Source organism: Bos indicus x Bos taurus, chromosome 4 (assembly GCF_003369695.1).
Source record: "Bos indicus x Bos taurus breed Angus x Brahman F1 hybrid chromosome 4, Bos_hybrid_MaternalHap_v2.0, whole genome shotgun sequence".
NCBI classification, from domain to species: Eukaryota; Metazoa; Chordata; class Mammalia; order Artiodactyla; family Bovidae; genus Bos; species Bos indicus x Bos taurus.
This window is the reverse complement of record NC_040079.1, coordinates 14,921,547-14,940,540: the sequence shown is the minus strand read 5'-3', so window position 1 is coordinate 14,940,540 and position 18,994 is coordinate 14,921,547. Positions and strand designations below refer to the sequence as shown.

Sequence of the window (18,994 nt, the reverse complement as noted above, 5' to 3'; positions counted from 1 at the left end):
ATTTATTGTTTGTAGATTTTTTTGATGATGCCATTTGACTGTGTGTGAGGTGATACCTCATTGTACTTTTGCAAATGTTATTTCCTAAGCTAGCTCAGAGGAGCCCACAGGTGTGTTATAAGTGATTAATACAGCCACTTGAGACTTCGCCAGAGTCCTGCCTCCCAGAGACAGATCTGATCCACTTCCACCTGACCTTTCTTACTAGCCTGTTAATGAAAGCAGTCCTGCAAGAAGGAGTGTTTACAGTATCACCAGCTCAGCCTTTTATTGTTGGTCTAAGCCCCAGAAATGGTGATTTGGGAAGGAGGAGTTTCCATTTAGCCTTTCCCATTCATTCTAATAAGCATTCGGAGCCGTAGAAGTGGAGCCGTAGAAGTGGGAGGATCGGTTTGTTTCATTTGCTTATTACCTGCCTAGGTGGGCCCTTGGCTCAAGCTATTCTTTTGTCTGTTGTGAAAATTTGCTCAAGTTTCTCAATTTCTGTTTTCGTTCATAATCAGAAACGTTTTATGTTTTGTATTCCATGTGGTAGTTACTTCTTTTTAAAGAACGTTGAATTTGGTCTGTGCATAACTTTGCATGTTCCTCATTCACTACTTTTGCATCTCTTTCTAGTATAAAATATTCTTAAGAAATTCAAAGCATGCCTCACTGATAAGAAAAATAATCTTTTTGATAGAGGACTGGGTAAGTGTGAAAGTAAAAGATGTTTGGTGTTGATTGTTTTGAAAGTAATAGTTTTTGTTTCTGTTTTGTGATACGATAGTTGAAAATATTTGAGTAAAAGACGTCAGCTGATTGGTATGTTTAACATTTATTCAACCTTGAGACTCTGTGATTGGGAACTTTCTGCAGCTTCTGTATCCCTTGATTTCTAGGCTCTTGTTTTTGAATCTTGACCTGAATTGGACAAGGGTCACTACTAGAATGATGTGTATGATACTTTTAAAACACACAAACTCTCCTAAGAGAGTTTTATTTCTGTTGTTATCGGATACCACAATTGTCTCATTTCCTTTTCCTCACAATATACCTGTCTACATTTGGAATGGATTATTCATTCATTCATAAGTGCATTAATGTACCAGGTGCTTACTGAATAACCTTCTAAGTATACCACTCATAATGCTAAAGGCCATAGGACTCAAGGACTAATAAGGTTAGGTGTGTGTTTTTGCAAGGCTTCCAGTCTAGTCCTGAAGACTGTCTTGGGAACCACTATTCATCATAGAAGGTAAAAGTCCCTGTGAGAGGTGTGGACCATGTGCCAGGGCTACCCTGAGAAGCACATGACTGGGAGTTTTAGAAAGTGACAGTGAGAGTCTCTCCGTTGTGACCGGCTCTTTGCTACCCCATGAACTATACAGTCCAGGGAATTCTCCAGGCCAGAATACTGGAGTGGATAGCCTTTCCCTTCTCCAGGAGATCTTCCCAACCCAGGGATGGAACCCAGGTCTCCTGCATTGCAGGTAGATTCTGTACCAGCTGAGCCACCAGGGAGGCCCCTTGGAGTTTTAGACAAGCTACCAAATATCCCATAGTAAGATTAGGTAATTTAGAACTTCTCCCTTTCCCAGCAGAAATTCTGCCTCCATGGAAAAGAATTTTGCTCTTTCTCCAGGGATTTCACTACAGGGGTAAAACTCAAGAAATGGAGATACTCCTAGTATTTGAAATTGTTAAAAATGATGTCTCTTTCCTTCAAAGGTTGTGTTCACTGAGTCAGAATTAAGCAATACTCTCTTTGGTTCAATCTGTTCTCTCAGACCACATGAAAAATGTTAAATACATTCTCAGTCCACCAGTGGACTATAAGAAGTCCCTTGAGGGCTTGTTACATTTTACCTGAATCACACGTTTGTTTGTCTGCCTTGTCCTCTTGTTTGTCCCGCTCCTATGTGTCTAGCACACAGTAGAAGGTCGGTAGTGCTTGTTGACTGAATCAGACGTTGTTGCTAGACTGGAGCCATATCTAGTGTACACTTTCCCCTGGGGGAGCTAGAATGTGAACTGTAAGCATCCCATATGGATACGGGCAAGCTCCTGGGGGCTCTAGAGTGAGAGAGTTTGTGTTTCTACCCAGAGAAACCCATTCATTACTCATCATTAGCTTCCTGGGTTGAACAAATAGAGGAAGCCTTTGTGCGCTAGGCTGTTCCTCGTCCTATTCTAGAGAAGATAGTTGGGCTTTTTATTTTCCCTCCTGAGCACTCCTGTTAAAATATTTGTATTTTTTCCTTTGTTTACAGCAAAGCCAGGACTCTATTTGAAAAAAATGCTGCCCCGATTTTACACTTATCTGGCATGGATGTTACTATCGTTAAGGTGAGAATTGCTCTAGAGTGTTAATTTTATCCAAGCCACCCCTCCTTATATCCTGTTCTCTTTACTTCTTAGCAGAAATCGTTTATCACGTAAGGAGGTAAGAACAGAATAATCAACGTTGTGTTCTTCTTCTGATAATTAATACAATTATATTGTTTTTCCCAACCACTCTCAGCTTTTCATTTTCAGAATAGGATTAAATGGAGCCATGAACCTGGTTCCTTTCCTCTGAAAGATAGGACTTGGAACTCTTGTCTCTTAGAAGATGAAAAGTTGTTATAGCTGTAAGAATTCTTCTGACTCTTTAAAAAAACAAAAAACTTCAAGTTTGAGTAATTAATTTCTTGGCAGACAGGTAAACATTTTCTTTCTGATAAGGAATTACCTCTGGTGAGGAATTTTAAGTGGTAAAGCTTTAGAATTTTCAAGATTTGGATATGAAGAAAGGGGGTCAGAAATAAATGAGAGGGAATGTGTACTTCAGAAGATGCCTCAAGGCCCCACTTTGTTGACTTTAAGTGCTTTGTGTATGGTGTGTATATAGGTGTATGTATTTGGTAAAAATCACTGTGTCACCTGTTTTTAAGTCTGTGGTTTACTGATTTTTAATATTAGACACTTTCATTGAATCTTAGAGGTTGGATGGGCATTTAGTCCAATTGACCATGCAGTGCTGAATCGCACCTTGTCTGAGACAGGGTCTTCCAGTTGTCTGCCTCCAGGGGTGGGAGAGAGGGGAACACTGGCGCTTATTTTAGCACCTGTAATGTATACTGCAGACTCTAGTATAAGAGAGCTGAGAATGGTCATTTAAGACTGATACTATTTATCCCTGGAATGTTTGGTTGAACTCAAAAGTAGAACCACCTGGGCCTGACTGGAGCTTTCTTTGAAGGGAAATTTTTTTGTATGTGTGTATTAAGTTTCTTTAGTGCCTGTAGAAGTACATCAAGATGTTCCATTAGTATTAGTAAGGTTAAAAATTTTAAAGGAATTTCTGCATTTCGTCTTAAGTTTTCAAATTAATAGGCATCACGTTGTTCATAAAATCTTCTTTTAAATTTCTGTACCATATGAAATAAATCATTGGCATGCTCAATATTGTTTTATTGTTTATCCATACCATCTTTTTTTTGCCTCCCAGTCATGTGAGGGCTGTGTCAATTTAATCTTGCCAAGAACCATTTTTTGGCCTGTTGATCCCTTTATTTGTTTGTTTCACTGTTTCCTTCATTCTCCTTTCTTTGGATTTTTTTTTTTCTGCTTCTGCTGTTCTGACATTTTAACTTGAATATTCATTTCATTAATTTTCACCCTTCTTTCCTAGTGTTTGGTGCTTCAGCTACATCCTAGAAGTTTTGATATATTTTCATTATCATTCAGTTCTAAATATTTTCTAATTTTCATCATGATTTTTATTTGACCTGTGAGTTAGTCATGTTTTAAAATTTTCAAATCTAAAACTTTTCCCCATCTTTCTGTTAATGATTTCTGATTTAATTGTGCTATAGTCAAAGAATGTAGTGTATATAATTCCAGTATTTTAAGGTTGGTTGAAATTTGTTTTATGGCCTCGCCATGTGGTTTGTTTTCATAAATGTTTTATGTATGCCTGAAAAGAACGTGTATCAGTTATTGGGTACCATGTTCTATATATGCCCAGTAAGTCAAGTCTGTTAATTGTGTAGTTCAAAACTTATAATGTCCTTACTGTTTTCTTCTGTTTTAACTATAGATTATTCAGAAAGAGGTGTTAGAAATATCCCACTGGATAGATTTGTCTATTTCTCAATGTAGTTTTATCCACTTTTGCTCTTTTATATTTTAAGACTATGTCAGTAGATGATTCACATTTCAAATTATTTCAATTTTCTTGCATTTTGAACCCGTCATAATGCATAACCCTTTAGCATTAATGCTGCCTTTTAGTGTGGTCTATTTTATTTAGGGTTATTAGTTAACCATACTAGCTTACTTTGGTTAGTTTTTGCCGGGTATAATTTTTACTTATCTTTTTAATTTTAAGAAAGTCCAACTTACCAATTTTTTCTTTTAGGGTTGCTTTTGATGATTTATTTAAAGACTCATCACCAAACCCAGGATCATCTAGATCCTCAACTATGTTATTTTCTAGCGATTTTATAGTTTTTTATTTGCATTTAGATCTGTGATCCATTTTGAGTTAATTTTTATGAAAGGTATAAAATTTGAGTTTTTTGCATCCTTAGGCCACTCTTTCTCCTTTCTCTTTGGTGCATTTAGAATTTTCCTCTTAAGGTTAGAGCCTCAAATATATCATCCGTATTAATGTACTCTTTTAAATTATGGTCTGTTAAATATGTCAGTGTCTTTTGAAATTTTGGTTCTTTCATTCCTGTACTCATTCCTATTTTTCACTTTTTCTTGCAAATATTTGAGTACCCCAGGTGGCCCAGTGGTAAAGAATCCACGTGCCAACTCATCAGATGTGGGTTTGATCCGTGGGTCGGGAAGATCCCCTGGAAAAGAGAATGGCAACCCACTCCAGTATTCTTGCCTGGGAGATCCCATGGACAGAAGAACCTCGTGGGCTGCAGTCCATGGGGTCACAAAGAGTCAGACACTACTTAGCAACTAAACAACCACAGCACCTCCTATAAAGTAAACTCTGTTCTAGGTATTGAGGATACAGTCTGAACAAAACATTTTCCCTGTCTGCCCTCAGAGAAATTCTAAAGTGGGAAAAGAAGGGATGCACATGATAAACGTATATAAAAAAACTTAAGATTTGTCAGGTGGTGGTGAGTGCCAAGAGGAAAAGTCAAGAAGGATAAGAAAAGTAATGGGGGTGTTAGTTTAGTCCAGGAAGCCAAAGAAGGCTGGTCTTATAAGATGCCCTTTGAAAGAGACCTGGAGGAAATGTGAGTCATGCAGGTGGGCGAGGGAGAGGATCCAGGGCCAGCATGCTGCACGTTCAGAGGCTCTTCAGAGTATTTGTGGGTGTTTGAGGAAGAGTTAGAAGGCCAGTGTAGTTAGAGGAGGATGAGCAAGGAGAGACAGGCAGAGAGGATGAGGTTGGAGAAGTCAGGAAGGGCAAAATTGTCAGGTTTGTGTCACTTATATATTCAGTAAATGACCTTTCCTCTCCTTGTTGATCAAGTGTTATGCAGGAAAAGGCTGAATGGAGAGCCCTAAAAAAATGTCATCAGGAATCTGCCTACAATTTGATGTTCCTCCCCTGGGGGCATGTTACTTAGAGCATAGATGTTCACTTGGTAATCAGTTCACCCATTTGTATCCCAGAGTATTGTTCCCATTTATCTCCACCTTGTTCCCAAGGATATTATCAAATAGCTTGCCAGGTGCCTTGCTGAGGACCAGATAGAATGTCTGTTTGGATTCCCATATCTTCTTATCTAGTAATCTGTCAAAGATGAGAATAGTCTGAGAGCCTTGTTCTTGGAGAACCCTTGCAGATTACCAGTGGTCACCTATTTCGGGATGTTTACAAAGCCTCCTTTTAAATTAGGATCAACATATATTCTTTTTTTTTTTAATGAAATATTTGGATTGATTGAGCTCAACCACTAGAGGGCAACAATTTAATCAACCATGGGTATGTAATGAAACCAACATAAAAATCCGAAGGGACAGGGTTCAGAGAGCTTCAGGGCTGGTGAACCTGTGGAGATCTGAGAAGTGGTGTACCAGAGGGCATGGGATGCCCCTCTCCACACAGTTTGCCCCGGGTACCTCTTCATTTGTTCATCTAAATCCTTTCTAATAAGCTGTTAAGTGTGAAAAAAGATGTGTTTGCAAATGTATAACTACAAAGCCAGTCTTTGAGTTTTTCAGGATAGAAGTAGAACCGTACTTCATGAGATGAGAGGATGTTAGTGTAGGGACTTCATTTTCTTTTCTGTGTTGACTATGGCTGGGTGCTTTAGCCCATCTGAAACCTCAAGTCTCTTAATTTTTGCCTATTAGTTTGGCTAGTAAAATGTCCACAGGAGATATTGTTTCCTTATTATTAATTGCATTACCTTTACATCTATTAAAATCCAGTATTTGGTTTTAGTCACTCTGTCGTGTCCAACTCTATGCAACCCCATGGACTGTAGCCCACCAGGCTCCTCTATCCATGGAATTTTCCAGGCAGGAATACTGGAGCAGATTGCCATTTCCTTCTTCAGGAGATCCTCCCGACCCAGAGATTGAATCTGCGTCTGTTGCGTTGGCAGGCGGGTTCTTTACCAGCTGAGCCACTGGGGAAGCCGTTATTTACACAGTACCAGTTAAGAACAGGTACCTTACTGTTTGCTTTGCACGAGAAATCTCTTACCCTTTCTTCTAGTACACATGATTTCATTGATAAGGAAATTAAGATCTGGAGGGTTTAAAGCCACTCAGCTAAAAATAGAGTTGGGGTTTAATCTGGGTCTCTTGGGCTCTCAAATCTGTGCTCTTTTCATTATATCTGTTTCTCCTTATTTGCGTATACATTTGACTTCTTGCTTTCAGATGAAAGTCATTGGATAAATGAATAGTAAAATCTGCACTGGACTGAAAATGAGTCCCCTGATTGGCTAACTGTAACTGAGACACATCAGTTTGAGTGTGAATTTTATTTTTAAAGCAAGGAGCTGACTAGATGGTTTCTGAGGTCCCTTCCAGCTCTAAACATATAAAACTATAAAAACCATAACTAGTTGCTTTAGCAGATATTTAGTTTTTCATATGCATCAATTATGAATTTAAGAAAAGATTCAGTGTAAAACTGTAAAGAAACTTCTACATGTTTAGACCTTTGGCCTTGCAGCTCTAGGGATGATACATTTACCAAAGGCTTTCTTTGTATTGCAGACAGATTATGAGGGCCAGGCCAAGAAACTCCTGGAACTGATGGAAAACACAGATGTGATCATTGTTGCTGGAGGTGACGGGACTTTGCAAGAGGTATGGCCACTTTTCTGTCTGGAGCCATTTTGAAAATGAGGAAAATAGAAGTGAGATCTTAGAGCGGGGGCATAAAGTGATTATCGTTTAAGGAAATGATTTCTTGGTAATCCATTCTTTCTAGGATTGTTTTCTCTGTGAAGCAAGCATAGCATTACATTTTTCCTTTTATTTCATTGTTTTGTATAAATTCTGAACCCAGCACATAGAAAGGTTTTTGTTCTATCAAATTGAAGGTAGATAAAGTGGAATAAAACGGTACAGAATGGTGCTGGGTGTGAAATGCTTTTTACATTTTAACGACTCTTCTGCAGTAGCCCTATTTATTATGGAATTGTAGTTTCAATTATGGGAAGGTTTCTTGTAAAACTTAAATAGTGATTCCCTTTTTAAAAGAAGGCCTGTGTCCATTCTCACATCATTTCCATCCTAGGCAGTGTTACCTCCCAATGGTGCCTTTAGAGGCAGAGGTTCCATGTTCCAGTGTGTGTCCTGCCTTTGTTCTGCAGTCCCTTTTCCATATTGCTTGCCTGGGACAGTAAGCATATTGCCCTGGGAGTGCTCTTCTCTTCCAGGGCAGTAGACCAGGCCCTTCATTGTGTGTTGGAAGCCCCTGAAGAGCCCCGTGCAGGGCCCCTCCCTCCCAGTCGCCCGGCCTGTGTAGACGCTGCCTCCGGACCTCATTTCTTGCCTTTTGCCTCTGCCTCTGGTTTCCTGGTGTTTGTGGGTCAAGAGCTCCCAGCAGGCAGGGCATTGTCCTGTGTTTAATTTAGCAACCATGTGAGCCTTAGTAAGCTGCTTCTTTAAAAAGGCTGTGCTAATGATCTTGTAATTGTTTTTATGGCTTTTTAATGAAGTGTGAAGAAAACAGATAGCATGCCAGCAAAGAATGAAGTGGGCCACAGCAGAGCCCCATTTCATCCCAAAGTTCAGGGCGGCAGGAGATGGCGGAGAAGATTGGCGTCGGCCTTGACTTCACAAAATGTTTTTAAGAAAGATAACCAAATTGTGTATCTGGTATAATCTAGTCATAAAACTATGCCCTGATTAAAAAAAAAAGGAATTGGAGAGAAATGTAACAGAATGTAAACAACTCACTAATGATGTCTGGTGGGTTAATGAGGAAGTATTTTTTCTTCAGGTATTTTTTACAGTTTTTACAAGACTTGTGCATTATAGTTTATAAGTGAAAAGTAAATTATATAAAAATTAAAATTAAAAATGTCTTTTTATAGAGGGAACACAATTCCCCTTGTCTTTGTATTCATCGATAAGAAACTTTTATTGAGAGCAGGCTTCTGAGTGACCCATCTTATCGAACTTAAAACATAATTTTGCTAATATAATGTGGAGGTTTCATAATTATTTTATCTTAGTCTTTATAGTCCTATTGATCCCAGGTGAAGAATAAAACCTAATTTAGCTCTGATCTTATTGGAGAATGGTTTGTGTTTTAAGAACCAATACATCTTTTGACATAGTTTCTAGGAAGAAAACAGGAACAAGTTTGTGGTCCATGAAAATTGAATCCAATTATTTTATGATAAAGGAACTACAAGGTGTTTATAATAATTTTTTTTAAACATTTTTAGGTTATTACTGGAGTTCTTCGAAGAGAAGATGAGGTGAGCTTTAAAATAAGAATAATTGCATTTTGACTTTTACTTTACTCCTCTTTCTTTATTCCTCCCTTCCTCACTCCCTCCCTACTTTCCTCCCTATTTCATGTTTTAAGGTGGGAACAAGTTTTGCTTCCTTGGATTTTAGAAAGTAAAATCTGCCTGTCATAGAACACTTTTATTAACCCGTGGCGGACTTTTCCTGCTTTGGGAATCTAGAATATCCAATGTTGTTTTTTTTTTTTTTAACCAAGAGTTGTTTAAACTATAAAATTTCCTTATAAAATCTTTTTCTCAAAGGATTCTTTCATTAATAAACCGTGATATATTCATATGTTGGAAGCCACACAACAGTTAAAATGAATGAACTAGACTTACAAACATCTACGTGGTAAATCTAAAAAATATTCAATAAAAAAGTCAGGTTGCCAAAGCATGTTATGCATTTCTCCAAAGTTTTAAAATTCAGAGAACAAAGATACTGTTGATGGAAGCATCAACTGTGTAGTCAAAGGATAATAACGTGGATGGAAAGGAATTGTACCAAGTCTATGATGATGGATGGCTGGTTTCCTTTGGGGGAAGGGAAAGAGGAAGAGGGTGAGAAGGGAGTTGAACTGCATCTGCATCAAGTTCTCTCTTAAAACTCTGAAGTAAATATGGCAAAATGTAATATTTGCCAAATCTGAGTCTTAGTTACATGGGTGTTGTGAGATTATTTTATCCACTTTTCTACAATAACTTAAAGTATTTTAAATAAGAAATACAACAAGAAAAAAGAAAGTAACCACAAGGAAGAAGATCCTTCACAGTCCCTGAGTAATAATAGATTGAGCTCAAAATAGTCTTTAGAACCTTACAGTATCTATTAGTATTTGTAGCATTTAATTAAGTCCTCTGCGATGCCATTCTTCTGCTATTTGACCTTGCATTTTCTCTTAGCCTTGGTTATACTTGCAATAGTTTACAAGGCAGTTTCACCTGTCCTCAGTCACTATACCAATGTTAGACTTTTTAAATTGAATTTTATCTGCAACTTTGTCAAATAGTGTGGCAACGTAATATACTCTGTCACAGTCATGCAGTTACGTAATATCCAAGACACTCATTTTCTTAACCAAATTTCTTTCAACCCATTGGTATTAGTGAATATTCAAGTATTTCTTCCAAATTTGAAGTTTTGTTGTTTTCATGAACTGCCTTGTTCTAGAAACTGCTTCCTCAGTATTGCATGATGGCTGGTCTAGGGCCGTGGGAAGGAAGACAGGGAGGCAGGGCCAGGGTCACTTACTTTGTTTTATGGACACGTCTGTGCCTCTTTGTTCAATCTCATTTTCTGACCATAACAATAAAACTTCCCTCTCATTTTCTTCCCGCCAGGCTACCTTCAGTAAGATTCCCATCGGATTCATCCCACTGGGCCAGACCAGTAGTTTGAGTCAGACACTCTTTGCCGAAAGTGGAAACAAAGTCCAGTAGGTTGTCAGTGTGGGATGGTAGCATTTGTGGGTGAGAGAGCCTGGGAATGGCAGATCCGCATGTGTGATACAGTTTTCTTTTTGAGTTTTGCTAGCCTGAAACTTCAGATCATTAAGAGGAGGAGATCAGAGTTCAAGCATTCGGTTGATTGGGAAGTTTCTCTGTTGGGTGGTGGGACCCTGGTGATCTAATATTAAGTCCCCAGGTGAGGTATGGCAATGAATACTGATGTCCTTTTTTTCTTATGAAGTTAGCTTTGCTGATCCAGGCGTACTGTTTGTGTGCCTTTGTGCTGTAAGATCCTCTGGTGAAGACAGATTCGCAGTGCTCATTTGTTTGCGTTAAGTATGCATGATGACAAATAGCAAATCCCCCGTGGAGACCGAGCCAGCAGCCTTGGCTCCATTACCTTGATAATATAAGGAGCTAAAACAACCAAATATAGTTACCTCCTTTAGTGAACGCCTAAAGTAGAAGGCAGTACAGAGAGAGTAGACAGAAAGCAGTGCAGCCCTGACATCTAAATTAAATTGCTGTGAGTCTACCACTGTCTTCAGGAGTCAGGCAAATTGTTACCATTGCACTTTTCTTTTGAAAGCATTATGTAAACAAAAATTGAGTCTTTCAAGAAGATGGGAATCTTGAATTTGAGTTGTGACTTTGATTAGAAATAGAATCTTGGACACATCCTTATCAGGTTCTTATTGTCAGTTGCCTGATCTTTGTTTATTTTTTAAACTTTTTGTTTTGTATTAGGATATAGCCAATTAACAATGTTGTTAATAATTTCAGGTGAACAGTGAGGGGACTTAGCCATGCATATACATGTATCTCTTCTCCTCCAAACTACCCCCTGTCCAGGCTGTCACATAACATTGCTCAGAGTTCCCTGTGCTATTCAGTAGGTCCTTGTTGGTTATCCTTTTTAAATGCCTGATCATTAAGGCTTTGTGACACATTGGAGAGGTCAATAAATAGTGTTTGTTGAATGAATGAACTGAAATATTCTCAAGGCATTTCTGTTTATAACCTTCCGAATCAATGACAATAACAATATGCAAGTGATTTTCTGTTTTGGATTATTTTTTTGTTTCTGCTTTGGGATTTTTCTTTTAAAGTGTAATGGACATACAACAATATATTCGTCTCAGATGTACCACACAATGATTCAATATGTGTATATCACCACAGTAAGTGTAGTTGACATCTGCCACCCGACAGTAGTTACAGAATTTTTTCCCTTACAAGGGGAGCTTTTAAGATATGCTCTCTTTAAAACTTTCAGACATACAGCGCAGTATTAGCATTAGTTGCCACGCTATACCTTCCGTCCCCACAACTTACTTATTTTGTAACTTTTGACCCCCTTCACCTGTTTTGCCCGCCTCTCTCACCCCACCTCTGACAAACACCAATCTGTTCCGTGTCATTAGATGCCACCCACATGTAAGTGAGATCATATAGTATTTGTCTTTCTCTGTCTGACTTAACTTCACTTAGCGTAGCACCCTCCAGTTCATCCATGCTGTTGCAAATGGCATAATTTCATTCTTTTTTATTGCTGAATACTGTGTGTGTGCACGAACATATACATGTATCACATATTCTCTATCCATTCACCTGTCAGTGGACACTTGGCTTGTTTCCATATCTTAGCTATTGTAAATAATGCTGCAACAAATATGGTGCATATATCTTGAGAGTTAGTGCTTTTGTTTTCTTTGGATAAATAGCTAGAAGTGGCCTTGCTGAATTGTATCGTAGTTCTATTTTTAACTCTTTGAGGAATCTCCATACTGTTTTCCACAGTGGCTGTATCAATTTAACATTCCCACCAACAGTGAACAAGGGTTCCCTTTTCTCCACATCCTCCATAACACTTGTTATTTCTTATCTTTTTGATAATAGCCGTTCTCACGGGTATGAGGGGATATCTCTATGTGTTTCAATTTGCTTTTCCCTGAAGTTTCATGCTTCCGGGCCATCTTTTCATGTACATGTGGCCATCTGTATGTCTTCTTTGGAAAAATGTCTGCTCCAATCATCTGGTCATTTTTCAAGTGCATTTTTTTTTTCCTCTGTTGTATGAGATATTTATATGTTTTGGATATTAACCACTTAGCAAATATATGACTTGCAAATATTTCCTCCCATTCCTCAGGTTGCCTTTTCATTTTGTTGCTGGTTTCCTTTGCTCTCCAGAAGGTTTTTAGTATGATGTAGTCCCACTTTTTTATTTTTGCTTTTGTTGCTTTTGGTTTCAGATTCAGAAATCATCACCAAGTCTTACGTCAAGAAGCTTACCCTCTTTTCTTTTAGGAGTTTTATGGTTTCAGGTCTTACTACATTCAGGTCTTTAAACCATTTTGAGTTTATCTTTGCGTCTGGTGTAAGCTAGTGGTGCAGTTTCATTCTTCTGCGTGTGGCTGTCCAGTTCTGCTTGCGGATTTTGAATCGACTGGTTTTATGGATTTATTACTGCTGTTTAATTTTAGGAGTCATCCTATATCTTTTAACAATTCAGTTCTTTGTTTTAGATAAAAGCCTTGGTCCATATATCACAGATTAGGCATAAATGTAGACATACACTAATATCAGGTCTTTATTAAAATGTCCCTCATGCCTCAAGTCTTCATCTATCCAGTCCTTTACCAGTCTTCCTGCAGCCGAACGTGGCATTTCATTTTGCTGTATATTTTCCCCTGGTTTAGAATTTCGGAGGGACAATAAATATGACACCCAGTGAGTTAAACGTTTTTGCTTGTCAGAGACAAATCCTGTCTGGTTCGGGTCTTGATCACTTGTGATAGCTGTTCTTTCCGCCTGTCAGTGTAGATTATTCGAACTGCTTGCCAGCGTTACCGAATATGTCAGCAATGCAGAGGCAGACGGCATTCCTGGGAGAATCCCTCACCTATCCAAAGCCAGGGTCTGTGCTGGGCGCCCGCCCTCAAGTCCTTAGATAGCCCTCAGTGTCTTGAGAGCTGATTTTCCCTGTAGTTAAACTAATGTTGTTGCTGCTTCTATTTATAATTTGAAGATTTTTAAAACTTAATTTATAAGCATGCCTCAGGGCTCTTAGGTAATTAAGTCGGTCTGCCCTGGGTTCAGAATTTTGTAGACCCTCTTAACATGGCAGGTGCCTGAGGCTATTTAAAAGAACAAGGCTTTACTTTTTGCATTGCTGTCAAGATTTGTTGTACCATAATTACTACAGAAGAAAAAGGAATTTTGAATTCGGAATGTTGCCGATAAATAAGCCTAAAAAATAGCTGTTCCATGCTACAGGGCAGCTTTATTTAGAACTTTCAATTATTGCCAGAGGATGACAAATTTAAGGTTGCATGTTAACCATCTTCTGCCAAGCAATTTTGAAAAAAATTAATATGGAAAGGCATTTTTCAGTCAGAACATTTTTTAAAGGTCAGCCTCTCAAAAGCACTTCTTAAACCTCTTAATGTGCTAGGTACCACTCAGAGCAAGCACGGAACTTTAGGATTCTTTCTGATAACTTCCTTTGAAATTAATATATTTATATCGAATTAATCTGAACCGGTGATCATGCATCTTGCTTTCTCCTAAATTGAATCTCATTTTCTAGACTTCTACCTGCTTCCCACATAGCATCTGTCTTGGAGGCGAAAATGGGATAAAGAGAAATTTGAGAAAGTAAATGAGGTTGTTTATTAAGTTTCAGCTTGCTTACTAGGGAACCCAGAAAGTTATCCAAGCACTAATGTGTATATTTTGAGGAAGTATTATATTTTTCTAAAATAACTTCAACGAATCTTGGCCTTTATTATTTTTTTCTTTTTTTGAATGTAATCCCCACACCAGAGATACGTAGTTGCTTTTTTTTCTTTTTTAAAATAATGTTATTGTTTATTTTTATTTATGGCTGTGCTGGGTCTCTGTTGCTATGTGGACTTCTCTCTAATTGGGGCAAGTAGGGGCTGCTCTCTAGTTGCGGTATGTGGACTTCTCATCGTGGTGACTTCTCTTGTGCAGCACGGGCTCCAGGGCACACGGGCTCCAGGGCACACCGGCTGTAGTACTTGCGGCACTCGAGCTCAGCAGTTGCGGCTCCCTGGCTCTAGAGCACAGGCTTGGTATTTGGGGCACATGGGCTTAGTTGCTCTGCAGCATTTGGAATCTTCCTGAATCAGGGGATCGAATTCATGTCTCCTGCGCTGGCAGGCGGATTCATTACCACTGAGCCAACCAGGGAGGCCCAGTCCTGTCCTTTAGTTATCCTTCAGATTATTAGAGTAAAAAGCTGTATGGTTTTTGAAGTGCTTGACTTTGTTACAATGAATGAAAGATGTTATTTATTTATCATAATTTCCAATGATAAGAGTTGGACACAATGCAGACCCTCAGTAAGTGTGAAGTAAATAAATGATCAGTGCTTCCTATAAACTTCTCTTTGCTGAAGCCTTCTTTTTGAGTCTGTATCAGAGCCTTCCACTCTATGTGTATCAGCAATTCTTTTATACTCCTTCATTCTGTTTTCTTGGGGGTATTTCGAAGGGATATGTCTTTTTCCTGATTCATCTGTTGGTACTCTGGGCAGGAATGGTTTTGGGGGTGGTGAGTGTGTGTATACGTGGGTGTGTGTGTCTTGGGGGTACTGCTGCTTATTCTTCACAACGTAATAATTTCCTTCTTGTTACCTTTTAGACATATTACAGATGCTACACTTGCCATTGTGAAAGGAGAGACGGTTCCACTTGATGTCTTACAGATAAAGGTAAGGAGGTCTTCTCATCAGAGTTAGAAAAAATGACAAGCTAATACATATTTAAAAAAATAAAATGTAATAGTTCAAATAATGTTAGAATGAAACCAATTCCTCATCTTACCCTTTCCTATCTGAAGTATAACTCCACATAGAAAATAATTTTACCTGGTTATTCTAGCTGTTACCACTAATTAGTATACCTATGATGCTACTTTTTAAAATTGCAGTTTAAAAACCCCCCACAAAACTTGAAATTTGCATCATAACCATTTTCCCGTGAAATTGGTGTAGGAGGCGTCCCGGGTGGTGCGGTGGTAAAGAACCTGCCTGCCGATCCAGAGACACGGGTTCAATCCCTATGCTGGCAAGATCCCCTGGAGAAGGAAATGGCAACCCACTCCAGTATTCTTGCCTGCAAAAATTGATGGACAGAGAAGCCCGGTGGGCTATGGTCCACAGGATCACGAAGAGTCAGACACGGTAGAGCGACTGAGCATGCACACACAGTTCAGTTTATCAGTTTTAGGCCTTATCTCTTGGCCTCTCTTACGTATCAGAAGTCCTCTATATTGCCTCTCAATATAGTTGTATCATGATTTTTAGTTCCTCTGTTGATTATGTTTGACCCACAAGTAATTTTTTTATCTTATACAGTTGTTTTGAGTACCAGAAGAGCGAATAAAAGCATGTGGGACAGCACCTGGTTTCATCGTTGGTGTTTCTATAGTGGCTGCCTCTTAATCTCATGTTCTGCCATGGGCAGAACCCTTCTCATGGCCTGTCTCTCCTCTGGAGGGCCTTCTGTTGGGAATTTAGGTTATTTTGTTTTCTTGTATTCTCAGCTCTCTGAAGAGCTTAAGAAAAATTATGATTCTGTAGATTATCAGGCTTTTTCTCAGCTTTAGGGTGGGAACAATGTTCTCTGTTGCTTCCTATGTCTTCTTTTGGGTGGCCTAACATTTTCTTAGTGATTTGTAGGTAAACTCATGAATTATTCTAGAAATACATTTGCTGGCTCTGCCCACTGAAGGGGCTTGAGACAGTGACAACAAGCAGCAGTGAGCATACCTGGCGCCCAGATTTTGGTCTCTTAAGTGCATGCCCTAATAAAACTTAGCAGCACTCTGTGCAGAGATGTCTTTCAGTGGCAGGGCAAGAACAAGGCAAAGAACTGCTCAAAAAAGAATGGGGACAACACTGAAATGACACGGGAGCCAGCCTGATGCTGTCCTTCATTGTTGTTCAGTCACTCAGTCGTGTCCGACTCTTTGCAAACCCCTGGACTGCCGAACGCTAGGCTTCCCGGTCCTTCACTATGTCCCAGAGCTTGCTCAAACTCACGTCCATTGAGTTGGTGATGCCACCCAACCAGTTTGTCCACTGTCGTCCCCTTCTCCTCCTGCCTTCAATCTTTCTCAGCATCAGGGTCTTTTCCAATGAGTTGGCTCATCATGAAAGGCAATGCCAAAGAATGCTCAAACTACTGCACAATTTCACTCATCTCACACTCTAGTAAAGTAATGCTCAAAATTCTCCAAGCCAGGCTTCAGCAATATGTGAACCGTGAACTTCCTGATGTTCAAGCTGGTTTTAGAAAAGGCAGAGGAACCAGAGATCAAATTGCCAACATCTGCTGGATCATGGAAAAAGCAAGAGAGTTCCAGAAAAACATCTATTTCTGCTTTATTGACTATGCCAAAGCCTTTGACTGTGTGGATCACAATAAACTGTGGAAAATTCTGAAAGAGATGGGAATACCAGACCACCTGATCTGCCTCTTGAGAAATTTGTATGCAGGTCAGGAAGCAACAGTGAGAACTGGACATGGAACAACAGACTGGTTCCAAATAGGAAAAGGAGTACGTCAAGGCTGTATATTGTCACCCTGTTTATTTAACTTATATGCAGAGTACATCATGAGAAACGCTGGATTGGAAGAAACACAAACTGGAATCAAGATTGCTGGGAGAAATATCAATAACCTCAGATATGCAGATGACACCACCCTTATGGCAGAAAGTGAAGAGGAACTAAAAAGCCTCTTGATGAAAGTGAAAGAGGAGAGTGAAAAAGTTGGCTTAAAGCTCAACATTCAGAAAACGAAGATCATGGCATCTGGTCCCATCACTTCATGGCAAATAGATGGGGAAACAGTGGAAACAGTGGCTGACTTCATTTTTCTGGGCTCCATAATCACTGCAGATGGTGATTGCAGCCATGAAATTAAAAGATGCTTACTTCTTGGAAGGAAAGTTATGGTTTTTCCTGTGGTTATATACAGATGTGAAAGTTGGACTGTGAAGAAGGCTGAGCGCTGAAGAATTGATGCTTTTGAACTGTGGTGTTGGAGAAGACTCTTGAGAGTCCCTTGGACTGCAAGGAGATCTAACCAGTCCATTCTGAAGGAGATCAGCCCTGGGATTTCTTTGGAAGGAATGATGCTAAAGCTGAAACTCCAGTACTTTGGCCACCTCATGGGAAGAGTTGACTCATTGGAAAAGACTCTGATGCTGGGAGGGATTGGGGGCAGGAGAAGGGGACGACAGAGGATGAGATGGCTGGATGGCATCACTGACTTGATGGATGTGAGTCTGAGTGAATTCTGGGAGTTGGTGATGGACAGCGAGGCCTGGCGTGCTGCAATTCATGGGGTTGCAAAGAGTCGGACACGACTGAGCGACTGATCTGATCTGATCAGGTGGCCAAAGTATTGGAGCTTCAGCATCAGTCCTTTCAATGAGTATATAGGAATGATTTCCTTTAGGACTGACTGGTTTGATCTTGCATTTTAAGGGTCTTGAGAGTTCAAGACTCTCAAGAGTCTTCTCCAGCACCACAGTTCAAAAGTGTCAATTCTTCTGTGCTCAGCCTTCATTATGGTCCAAATCTTGCATCCATATATAACTACTGGAAAAATCACAGCTTTGACTGTATGGACCTTTGTCGGCAAAGGTAATATGTAATATCTGTATTACATATTAATAATTGTAATATCTCTGCTTTTTAATATGCTGCCGAGGTTTGTCAAAGTTTTCTTCCAAGGAGCAAGTGTATTTTAATTTCATGGCTGCAGACACCATCTGCAGTGATTTTTGAGCCCAAGAAAATAAACTCTGTCACTGTTTCCATTGTTGCCCTATCTATTGGCCATGAAGTGATGGGACTGGATGCCATGATCTTTGTTTTTTGAATGTTGAGATTTAAGCCAGCTTTTTCACTCTCTTTCACTTTCATCAAGAGGCTCTTTAGCTCCTCTTCACTTTCTGCCATAAGGGTGGTGTCATCTGTATATCTGAGGTTCTTGATATTTCTCCCAGCAATCTTGATTCCAGCTTGTGCTTCATCCAACCCGGCATTACTCTGCATCTACATTAAATAAGCAGGGTGACAGTATACAGCCTTGACGTACTCCTTCCTCAATTCAGAACCAGTCTGCTGTTCCATGTTTAGTTCTAATTGTTGCTTCTTGACCTGCATGCAGGATTCCCAGGTAAGATGGTCTGATATTCCCATCTCTTTAAGAATTTTCCACAGTTTGTTGTGATTCACACAGTCAAAGGCTTTAGCATAGTCAGTGAAGCAGAAATAGATGTTTTTCTGGAATTCTCTTTGCTTTTTCTGTGATTCAGTGGATATTGGCAATTTGATCTCTGGTTCCTCTACCTTTTCTAAATCCAGCTTGAACCTCTTGAAGTTCTTGGTTCATGTACAGTTGAAGCCTAGCTTGGAGAATTTTTAGCATTACTTTGCTAGTGTGTGAGATGAGTGCAGTTGTGTGGTAATTTGAACATTCTTTGGTATTGCCTTTCTTTTGGATTGGAATGAAAACTGACCTTTTCCTGTGGCCACTGCTGTGGCCAAATTTGGAAAACAGCAGTGGCTTTGCTGGCAT

At 39.4% G+C, this 18,994-nt stretch overlaps 1 protein-coding gene across 1 annotated transcript in view; it reads left to right on the top strand.

Annotated features, from left to right (window-relative positions):
- Positions 1-18,994, top strand: part of AGK (acylglycerol kinase) — a 100,888-nt gene that overhangs the window by 43,932 nt on the left and 37,962 nt on the right. Inside the window, exons 5-9 of the mRNA XM_027538814.1 lie at positions 2,253-2,328; positions 7,171-7,263; positions 8,856-8,888; positions 10,263-10,357; positions 15,042-15,111. Of these exons, the coding sequence (XP_027394615.1) occupies positions 2,253-2,328; positions 7,171-7,263; positions 8,856-8,888; positions 10,263-10,357; positions 15,042-15,111 (367 nt within the window). The remainder of the gene's footprint in view (positions 1-2,252; positions 2,329-7,170; positions 7,264-8,855; positions 8,889-10,262; positions 10,358-15,041; positions 15,112-18,994) is intronic.